Genomic DNA, 11,557 nt, shown 5'->3' on the forward strand with positions numbered 1-11,557 from the left:
TTTTTATACAATTATGTATAATATATATGGAGGAAATGTTGTATATATATATAGATCTTATTGATATTTTTTGTATAGAGTTCTCCTCCTTTTATATTCTCCTGTCCACTTCGCAGTCAGAAAGTTGCAGCAGCTCCAGAGAGGTTCCTCTCTTGTTTCTGTGCTCCTTTTTTCTCTTTTTATAAACTTGTTTACGGATGATTAGTTGTGATTTGTGAAGATGAATCATGGGCAAGAAGTAAAACTGCTGTTTTTTGGGTTTCTTCTGTTAAATTTTTTTTTTTCATGATTTCAGTGTAAAACGGCATGATTTATGGTTGCTTTTCGAGCTGAAATTTGATATCCAAGCTTTAATGGAATCTTTATGGTTAGAAAATATATGTTTTGAGAAATAATAATAGAGAGGAGAGAACAGGGGAGACAAGAATGTAGATGATTTCTTTGGCTTCTTTTGGAGAAAGGATTTAGAGAGAACGATTTTGGATCATTTGGTATTCTTCCGGGGGGAATCAAGTTAGTGTTGTAGATGCCGAATGTTGTTGTTTTCAAAATTTCAACTTTTGTGCAGTAAAATATTTTTGGAAATTAATAACAACTGAATCAGAATTACTGGTCATGTTTGAAGAAGCACTGGGAAATTTTGGTATGAGAAATCTCTCTTGTTTTCTGCATCCAACTCTGTCAAAATTGCTGATTCTTGATGTTTTTTTAAGCTATATTATTGGGTTGAGATAACAAGTTTATGTGTTGACTCCACCTATGTCAAATTGAAATTTAATTTCAATTAATTGTTAGATTCATATTAATCTTTTTCTTTTTCCATGTGATTGTGCAAGATATTTTCAGAATTTTTGAAATAAGAAGTTATTCTCAGTCTGTCCTCTTATTCCGCTTAAGTGTTTTAGTTGGTGTCGCGGATTAGCTCAGTCAAACCAAACATTCTTCACAAGCACTTGTCAATAAGTCGAATATAGGTAACTCTACAAATTTTGCCGTTTTTCCTTTGAAATTGCAAATTATTCTTATTATTTGGGATAAATGTTATTGTAATTTTTCCTTGAATTGTTGATATCTGGTTAGGAGATAAGTCGTTGTAATAAGATATGGTTGTTTCATATTTAGATTGATGCACAATAATTATGGTTTATTTGTTGTTTAATGTTTAGTAATCTTTCTTGATTGGTTCTACTCATCAAGAAAGCTTCTTCAACCTATAGCTTGAGTGAAAAGTCGAGATGCATTATTCAACCTTATTTCTTATTTTGTTTTTAATTTTAAAAAAGGTTCGCATTATTTATCTTAATTCTGACTTTTAAGGGAAACGTATAATCTTGTCAAACATGGCATTAAAATGGCTTTTGGAGGCTGTATTAGTTTGTACCTATGCTTATTTATTATCCGCAAATTGCTTTTCAGTTGACAAATAGGTAAATTTCCAATTGTTAGATTATGTTTTTTACAGGGTCCGACTTCGATAGCACATCTTCTGTTCTTGAGGAGTTTACTACTTTGCTTCATTCTGAATTTTTTTACTTATTCCATTCAGTTACTAAACTAGAACAATTTGAAACTAGTAGTGATCCTTCGAGGTTGATATTATCTCTACTTTCTTGGAACATTTTGAACAAAGAATGTGTCCTCCCGATGATTGTCACAAGTTCCGTATTAGCTCCACAATAAGATATAGAATAACTAATATGTTTGAGTGGATCTTTCTAGTACAAGCGATAATTCTCCTGTGTTTGAAAGGATAAATATTTTTTTGCACAAAAAGTTTATGCTTATCATTTCATGCTGTGGTCTGTTTGAATTCCAATATCAGCGGTGATTTCTTGTTTTATGGGTGTTTGATGCTGAAAGTCTTGAATTTTTGTTCTTAAGTAACGCACTGTCGCTATTTTGATTGAATTTCAGGTGTTTTCTTTTAGAAAATTAGGATGTTGAAAAGAAAAACGGGACTCCTCCAAGTGTACTTTTCGGGAACATGAAAACAGAGTCACGAATTACGTCGTATCCTTCTGTTTGGAGGATTGATATCGATATGACTGATAATTTACCGGTAAAACAAACGAGTGTTGAAATAACAAAATCACTCCTCTCCAAATACTACGAGTACTTGCCATATAACCGCCTTCACAAGGAGAGTGTTGTCAATGTCTTGCATTTTCGTGAAACTGGAACATGTAATATGGCTTATTGCCAAAATCCAGCAAGGACAAAGCCTTCATCATCTCATAAAAGGAATCAGTACTTCTATACAAGGTCCCTTTGTGCAGCAAAGTTTGTGTCCTCTGGTCAGGCACTTCAATATCCTATTACCAATGTAGGCCTGGCAACAGAAGAAATCGACGAGAGGTTTCGTCCAAGGCAGTTTGAGTATCACCCGTCTGACCCGAGTCTAATGGCAGTTGGAACCCTCGATGGAGAAGTTGTTATCCATAACCATGAGACAGGAAATATTATCAAGTATATCTCACCTTACCAGCAAACCAGTGGTATTCTTGGCCTCTGCTGGCTTAAAAAACAACCCTCAAAGGTATGTAGTTGGAACCAAACTTTATATTTACACCTCCTTTTGTGAAGGCGATTATTAATCTCCATCCTCCAATAATTCAATAAGTTTAAGTTGTTGGATAAAGTGGTTTATGACATAATCGTATGATCATTAGTTCAAAACCACTAATTTGCAAGTTTCATTATTTTCATCTTGTTAGCTTGAGTATTTATTTTTGAATCTTGATTGCTTGATATTTGATCAACTTACACGTATGTGTCTTTGATGAACTTGTCTTTGATGAACTTGAGCTTTTGCTGATAGAATTATATTATATTTTCCCAATCTAGCTCCTGGTGGGCTCGGATAATGATGCTTTACGATTATACGACATCAACAACGTTACTTCAAAACTTGAATATGGATACTCCATTGCTGCAGTTACCTTTGATGACTTTGAGCAGTTGACATCAGTTCACGTGAACTCAACAGATGATCGATGCCTGACAAGTGGTTACTCCAAGAAAGTTGCCATATACGATGTATGCACTGGACAACGCCTACAATTGTTCATGGACATGCATCGTGAACCGATAAATGTGGCTAAGTTTTCAAATCATTCTCCTAATCTCCTCGCAACTTCGTCATTTGACCGTGATGTGAAGATGTGGGACCTAAGACAGGATCCCATGCGACCTTGCTATACAGCTGCAAGTTCGAGAGGAAATGTGATGGTTTGTTTCTCTCCTGACGATCTTTATCTGCTCGTCTCAGCTGTTGATAATGAGGTACATATTTCATCTACAATTCAATTTTCTTATTGATGTAGCAAATGTTAGGATCTTACATAATTTTGAGTAAATGTATCATGGTTAATAAATTTGGCCCATATGATAAACTATCGTTTTGGGTTTTTGTTTTTGTTTTTTGATAACGCATTTTGGGTCTTAATAAATATATATTCATGACTAGCAGTAGGCAATGTTAAAATATATGTTGTTAATGTTAGGCTGAGTTTGCGTCAGCTCAAGTTTTCAAGGGTGAGTTTAATGTATTCTGTCTGACAGGATCTGTTTTGTTATGGGTTTATGAAAATATTTCAGGTGAAGCAACTTTTAGCTGTGGATGGGAGGCTTCACACAGATTTCGGGATAGTTTCGACCGGAAGTGCTTATAACTATACTCGTTCATATTATATGAACGGAAGAGATTACATTATCAGTGGAAGTTGTGAAGAACCAGCCATTCGTGTATGTTGTGCCCAAACGGGAAGGCGGCTGACAGACATTTCTTTGGAGGTGGATAGCAAACGAGATTCATATATATATATATATATATATATATATATATATAGCTCTTTTCTTAACAAATTCTCTGTGAAGTTAGCTATCGTTTTAATTAAATACTAATTTTCGGACACATATATATATACATACATACTTTTTTCCTAGAGGTTTAAACTTTCTATTTCAGAATATTCTAATGAGGAAATTAATGCTGTTCTTGTGACAGGATACTGGAGTGGGGAGCTCAATTTTTGTGCAGTCATTGAGAAGCGATCCTTTTAGAGTAAGTTCTTTATTTTCTACCTACATATATTGTGATCATATCTCGGCTCACTGATTTTAATATTTCGAAAACTTATGATCGAGCTTGCTTTTTTACTGTTAGCATGAAATGTTTTTACATTTTTTTTTTCGAATGCAGCATTTTCACATGGCTGTCCTTGCTGCCTACTCTGGACGAAAAACCAAGAATGAAATTATTAAGGTAGTTTCTTATCAGTACTATTTTTATGACTATTATTTGTTTCGTTGTTATAGTTGGGATATTTGGTGGTATATACAGGTCAACTTACTTTCAACAAACAGTCGTGCCGAGGAACATAACGTCGGCCCGAACACGCGCCGCCCTTCCTATGGCAAGGGAGGCTGAGATCCCATGCATCAGAACTTTTACAATAAATGAAAGAAATTATTCAGTGCTATAGTCAGTCATCATTTGAATTGTATATGTTACTCCATTTTTGACATTGAACATTCTTATTTTTTGAAGAATTTGTGTGTGTATAATATTAATTAATCATCGTGATTAGTGTTTTCGCATAGTACGTATTAAAGATAAAAACGAGTGGATACGCAGTGATACACCTTGTGCTTATTTTGTTAAGCTTTAGATGACTATAGAAGCTTTTTGTTTGTTGTTCTGTCGGGCAATAAAATATCACTTTCTAGCAAAAAATGCTGAATTTGAGAATTTCAGTTCTTTCATTGCATTTCATGTGCCTGTGCATAACCAATTCTACTACAAACATTTCAAGCGTCTGCCATAGATTCAAGAATTCCAACAATTTTCGAATTCGAGCTATGATTGGGAAGTAATGTTACAAGAAGGCGTCGTAGGACCTTGGCTCTATGATACACCGACGAAATGAAACTATCAGCTCCACCTTCATTTGTTATGGTACCTCCATCAATCTGAGTTTTTGTCAAATTTATGATCTTACTCTATACAAAAATACTTTCACAAGGCGGTAATTTTTAAAAAAGATATTGACAGATAGTCCATCCCTAAATTTTCCCGTGAACTTGGACAGTTTCTTTGTTTTATTTGAGGAGATTGCAAGGAAATAAAGGTGTAATGGATTTCTGTTGCCAAAATCTTCTTCAAGGTCCTCCTGGGGATCATTTTCCAGGACTTCCTCTTCGTTCGAGTCATCTTCATTAGCCTTCTCAGGTTGCAAACACTCCATCTCAACGTGTAAATGTATGTTTTATTCGTCGAGGAACACTATCGAACTACAATATGCTCACTCTCTCTACGATATTCATTGAGTAATGGTTTAATGCTTGTGCTTTGTTGCTTTTCAGCCTCATTTCTTTGTAACTGCTCTTGGCTTGTGCTAGTTCTTTAATTCGAGATGTGCCAAGGCAAGGCTATTTTTACTGTTGCCTGAAGTAGTGTTGCATTTGCTGCAGCAAGTGCACAACTGAGTGCCATCAGGGAAGACGTATGGGACGTTACAACAATATGGTTACCGCCATCGGCAAGCCCAAGTGCCCTGTAATCTCCATCCCTGGTTTAAAGCGAGATTTGCCGTTGAAATGGATGGGGATTACGTGTATATGAATTGGTGCTTGAAATACCTGCAAAATAAATAATAAATCTTTGCATTCTGATTCTAAGAAAATATTCTTGGCAATTATCTGTAACGCAATTCAGAGGCTCGAGAAAATTGGTATGGCAACTATTATCCACAATATATAAATTGGTATAATACGAAGCATTTGAATAATTTCATAATGTTGCCAATACGATTCCCCCAGAAAGGGTAACTGCCCTGCTCGACTACCTATCAGGGACATCATATTAAAGCATTAAACTGACGACATACGTGGGTTCAGCCCTCGAGGGGAAACAAATTCTAACAATCTTGTGAAGCTGCCTTTCACAGTCCCTTTGTTCATTCGTTCTCTGGTGCTTGGTTTAAAATACCACACAAAAATCAAGAGTCATCTTCTTCCTCACAGGCAAGAGACATCTGCAACCTCCTTGCAAAAGAATCAATTTGCCAAGAAATGAAGTAATGTGCAAATGATGATCCATCAGATTTCTGAGTTTTTCATCCTATTGGCATTTAGGAACGAACTGGAAAAGTTAAGTTCCCTTGCAACAAGATATACTATGAAACAAATGTATGCAGCCGCAAACGAGGAAACCACAGAAGTGAAGAAAGCACCACTGTTCCCTTCTGAGGAGAAAAAATCAACCAAAAGATAGCCGTTGATAGCAATCACCAGGGCTGCCACAAGCCATGATAGTATCTACAAACCAAAAGAACAAGAACATTTTAGTTTGTTTCTTTTCTTGTTTCTGAATAAGAAACAATGGGCGGATTCAATGTCTTCAGATATGTGTACAAACAAGTAGTGAATTCCGGACGGAATAAACAAGACCCTTGGAAACATAAGAAGCGCAGAGCTTGTTCGTGGAATGACCAATCAATCCATACAGAAAACCTCTCCTGTTTTACACATAATGAAGGACCAATTGACGCATATGGAATCTGAAAAATTATGAACAAGAAAATACCTGCAGAGCAGTGCCAATTTTGAAAATGCCCATTACTCTCTCTTTTGATACCAGGCAAAGCAGAGGAATGAGAGCAAACGGTATCTGAACAGACTGAAGCACATTAAGCCATTCATTTAGGACATCCAACGAGTCCTCAGATGTATCAAAAACAAGAGCAACAATAAGTGTCGGGATAATTGCAAAGCTTCTTGTTATAAGTGCCCTTATCCACTTTTTCAACCGTAAATTTAAAAATCCACCCATAATAAATTGGCCAGCATAAGTGCCGGTTATGGTACTACTCTGGCCAGATGCTAGTAAACCAACAGCCCAAATATAATATACCGGAAAAATTCCTCCTCCATACTTGTCATGAAGATACTGCCCTGCATTTTCAAGGCCAATACTGTTGGCTTGTTCTGTACCGTAAAATGCCTTGGCAAAAACAGTCGTGACAAACAGATTTATCATGAAAGAGATTGATAAAGCCAGGCCAGACTCGATTGAGTAGTACTTGAGGGCTTCTCGAACTCGACCGATCTTGTTCTTGTCGATATCTCTAGATTGTACCAAGGCGGAGTGTAAATATACATTGTGAGGCATTATAATGCACCCGACGACTCCTACTGCCTGCTTTATAGTTTTGGAGCTGAGTTTTGGAACCAAAACACCTATAATCACAGATTCACTTATATAAATTTTAGCAAGAAGGTTACTGAATATCGATTCATTTAGAGCTTGTGTCTCACCGAGTAAAAGTTCACGGCCACTGGGCCTCGTCTCACCAAACATCCATGCAAATGAGGCGGCCATTGTTGCTATAAGGACAGCAAAAAGTGCTTCCAATTTTCTCACACCATAGTTCTCCAAAAACAAGAAGATGAAGCTGCATCAAGGAAGAGACAGGACTGCACAGTTCAGATGTTGAATAAAAATGTTGGAACCAGTGTCCATGTAGTTACAGGACATTTTATTATTTCAAAAGAAAGAAATGAAAAACGTCCTCAAACTTTATTAATTCAAAAGCACGAAATCTCAACCACTGCAGAAATAAGAAAAACATACCGTACACAAAAGTGAAACTTGATTTACGCTTCCTACTTTCAAGTACTCAAGTCCCATAAGCAATAAATACTTCAGACTCACTTACCCAAATCCAAGTAAAGAATTTGATCGAATCTATCACCATCCACCAATTCAACCCCAATCAATGGTGTTTGTCACCAACCAATTTACACACATAATAACAGAAAATGATCAAAATAAAGCTCTTAACTGTTCGATATAGAAATAATTTCAAGAAATAGACAAACTTGTCGAGTGAATAAACCACATAAATTCACGTGCTATTATTTACCAGTCAAGAGCAGTGATAATAACTCCAGCCCAGAGAGGAAAGAAACCAGCGCTCAAAATCTTGATAGCAATAGCACTGCCAATTACTTCCTGAATGTCAGCCCCAATCAGGGCCAGCTCCGTCATGATCCAAAGCAACAACCTAGCCCAGTTGGGATACTCCTCTCTGCAAAATTCCGCCAAGTGACGCCCCGTCACCACGCCGAGACGAGCCGCCAGCAGCTGAACCAATAGGCCCATGGCGGTGGCCCACAAAAGCAGCCACAGAAGGGAATAACCCGCAATCGCCCCCGCCTGGAGATCCCCCTCCAGGTTTCCCGGATCCAGGAAGGCTATACTCATCAAGAATCCCGGACCCATAAATAGCCACAGCTTCCGCCAAGAAAAAGGCTGCACCTGGGTGGAATACTCGGCGGATTCATCCCCTTCGTCCACTCCAATGACGTGAATTTTCTCCGACGCGTCGTAGGCTCGTTCTTCTTCGTCTTCATTGGACGAATCTATAGGCCGAATCGTCAGCAACGGTTGCTGCTGGTCTTCTTCGAGTGTAGGCATGTTTCTTGAATACATTCCCGGTGAAATGATCAAGAAAATCACCGAAGAACAAAGAAATTCACGCAAAAACTGGTTAAGAAAGAATGGTTCTGGGAAGATGACTCGGGCAGGAAAAATCGAGCGTGCTTTTATGGAGTGATCGCGAAGCTAACGCCTTAGTCTTTCCCATCAATTTTAATATTAATAAATAATCTTGCGGCTTTTTGCAGTGTAGTCATAAAAGATGAAAGCTCGTGAGGTGAGAAAATACAGGTTCCACAAGTATAGCTGTTGTTCTAGTCAAGATTTCATTTTGAACACAAACTTCTGTAGTATCTCCTATATATAAATTTTGACAGATTTTTTTATTTATTAAATATTATTTTTTATGATATTTATAGATCGAGTCAGTGAATCTCATACGTTCTTTATATCATTTCAATAACTTCTAAAATTATGAACATCTCATTAAATTAATATTTATATTATATTTTACAGTATTTACTGAATTAACTGTAAACAAAAAATAACAAGCACGAGGAGACATGTAATGTTAACATTTAAATATAGTTATTTATTTATTTATTTTTTTTGTAGATGTAATTAATCTGTTAGTTTCTTCTTCACTTCCAAACTATTCTTACTAAAACCTATCTTAAAAATAAAAGTAAAAAATAATATTTTATCGAAAGAGAAGAAATAAAATAAACATGATTATATATTGACAAAAACTTGTGTGAAACGATCTCACGGATCGTATTATGTGATATCTCTTATTTGGGTCATCCATGAAAGAGTATTACTTTTATGCTAAGAGTATTATTTTTTATTGTGAATATCGATAAGATTGACTCGTCTCACAGATAAAAATTCGTGAGACCGTCTCAAAAAAAACATACATTTTATATTGTTTTTAGTCTCACGTGAACCCCAATTATTATTTTATAAGATTTTACTATATCGAAACAAAGGGTGCCCCTCTGCTGGTTGCGAATGCTATACCTCAGACATTCTCGTGGGACCCCAAGAATGGCACACGTCTCTCTCCATTGTCAGCCAAAGCAAGCAGCCACGAAGCTTCCTATGGTGTGCAATTGTACATGTTGAAAGACTTTTTTTTCCTTGTTTTATGCGAACTTACGTACCTGTGAAAACGATTTGGATCCATGCGAGTCGTTGGATTAACAAAGGGTAATAACTCCGCTGTAGAGTCGAAGCTCTCCATCATCATCGAGAGCGAATAATAGACATGACGGTATATGTCAATGACGACGGATAATGGTGCGTGCTGCGTGGAGACTAGTGGCTTTCGTGTGTCATCGCATGCCGAGGACGATCCGTGCTTCCCGCCGATACCCTCCTTTCACGACAAACTTTTGGTGGGGCTTTTTGTAAGAGATTGGCTTTCATCCTCGGTTTCAGATAAAGTTGGGGAGTTGTCAGCCTATCCAATTGACGACATTGGAATATCGCACCCATGCCTATATGTTTTTATACACATACTGCGTGGAGGTTTTAACTGAGGCAGATTTTAGACATATTTGGTTTGAACTTATTAGAATGAATGACTTTATAAAATGAACCAGTTCTTGAATATACAGATGAAAATGGTTTTATATACTAGGTTGAGTTTGATTACAAAGGGAAACAAAATAGAAGCTGATGTCGTGGTATATATATTTATTAAGAATCTACACCAGTAAGTGTTCTGCTTGTTTTCTTTTGATTTCCAAATATGAGTATGTCACAGTCCACAGAGAGATCCAATTAATTAAAATTAACATATGCTACATTCTATGAAATAATCTTCGCCCGGTGTTGTCTCAGTAATCTAATTCGAGACTCTCTAATTTTTATGGGGACTTCACATTCCGAGAACTCCAATACTAGTTAGATTTTAGTTTATTCTTTTACCGTAGGAACTCGCAATCACTATTTTTTAGTGTGTACTGAAAACTTGTCCGAGAAGATGTTGGTAGAGGGAATCGAACTATCGATTATTGACGCTTTAAGAATATCTCCAAGGTTATCTCTCCAAATTTGGCGCGGGGTCTTATTTTTTTTTTATTTAATTTTTTTAATTTTTTTATTTGTATTTATTATGTTTATTTGTATAAAAAATTATAAATATTATTTAAATAATAATATAATATTTATGTTATTTTTTTAATAATTAGATATTTAATCAAAAAAAATAAAAAAAACTAATTGTTGATTTTTTAATTTTTTTATTTATGTTAATTAGTAATATTTAAAAACTAATTTGATTTAATGATTTTTAATTAATATAATTTGTGGGAATAATTCTCAGTTTATATAAAAGAATAAAAGACAAAGATGTTCACTTCGCACTACGAAATGCTTTAATTGATCGTTTGTGAGATGAATATAGTCATTCAAATGTTTAAAATTGTATTCTTATTATATTTGAAGTTGTATGTGTATTGTGTTTGAATTTGTATTCATATTTTTCAATTTAAATAATTTTCGTATATTAATTCATATTATATATAAATTAATTTATGTTATATAATTAAATTATAAACTTAAATATTATTATTTAAATTTATTAATAATAAAACATTAGTCATAACTTAAATATATTAAATAAAATATAATAATTAATATATGTAAAATAAAAAAAATATTTCGAGAATATTCTCTTTGGCGTAAGATTTGAAGCAAATAGGTTGGAGATGGATGTTGTATTTGGTGCTGAAAACGCACTATTTTAGTGTAAAATTTGCACCAAAATAGATTTTATGGTTGGAGATGGCCCAAGCACTCAACTACCCTAATAACTCGACTATTAATTAATCGCTCAATTACTCTATCAATTCTTATGAATCGGCCAAAGTATTGATAAGAATAATTGAACTACTGTGTAAGATAAGCTCGGCGAAAATAAGATTTTATATTGGCGTCTTTCGTTAGTCCAATTACGTAGCCCTGCCGACTTCCACTTCATGCGAAAGCAATAATTTTGGAGATCGCGTGCACTTAGTTCTTTACTTTCTATGGAAGCTTTAATTATTCTCAAGTAATTTCGTTTGTTTCTTTTATTGTTTTTTTTTTTGGATGTGGCATCAATCAAATCGG

The 11,557-nt window shown here is 35.4% G+C and overlaps 2 protein-coding genes across 7 annotated transcripts; one reads left to right on the top strand and one right to left on the bottom strand.

The window, feature by feature from the left end:
* LOC142549681 (protein DWD HYPERSENSITIVE TO UV-B 1-like) lies at positions 1-4,750 on the top strand. 6 transcript variants are annotated; one of them, XM_075658756.1, is made up of 8 exons: positions 87-143; positions 569-643; positions 1,915-2,536; positions 2,845-3,282; positions 3,598-3,792; positions 4,007-4,063; positions 4,202-4,264; positions 4,343-4,750. In XM_075658756.1, the coding sequence occupies exons 3-8, from the start codon at positions 1,985-1,987 to the stop codon at positions 4,427-4,429; spliced, it is 1,392 nt and encodes a 463-aa protein (XP_075514871.1). In that variant the 5' UTR covers positions 87-143; positions 569-643; positions 1,915-1,984; the 3' UTR covers positions 4,430-4,750. The 6 variants fall into 6 exon arrangements, with proteins under 6 accessions (XP_075514868.1, XP_075514874.1, XP_075514871.1 ...); XM_075658753.1 differs by lacking the exon at positions 569-643 and having other exon boundaries at positions 1-143; XM_075658759.1 differs by lacking the exon at positions 569-643 and having other exon boundaries at positions 33-143; positions 1,929-2,536.
* A 902-nt stretch (positions 4,751-5,652) lies between these two features.
* Positions 5,653-8,780, bottom strand: LOC142549680 (metal transporter Nramp3.1-like). Its single transcript, XM_075658752.1, has 4 exons — positions 7,926-8,780; positions 7,318-7,454; positions 6,587-7,239; positions 5,653-6,318 (listed from the first exon to the last, which is right to left on the bottom strand). The coding sequence occupies exons 1-4, from the start codon at positions 8,492-8,494 to the stop codon at positions 6,100-6,102; spliced, it is 1,578 nt and encodes a 525-aa protein (XP_075514867.1). The 5' UTR covers positions 8,495-8,780; the 3' UTR covers positions 5,653-6,099.
* Positions 8,781-11,557: the final 2,777 nt, after the last annotated feature.

Source organism: Primulina tabacum, chromosome 6 (genome assembly GCF_025594145.1).
Source record: "Primulina tabacum isolate GXHZ01 chromosome 6, ASM2559414v2, whole genome shotgun sequence".
Classification (NCBI taxonomy): Eukaryota; Viridiplantae; Streptophyta; class Magnoliopsida; order Lamiales; family Gesneriaceae; genus Primulina; species Primulina tabacum.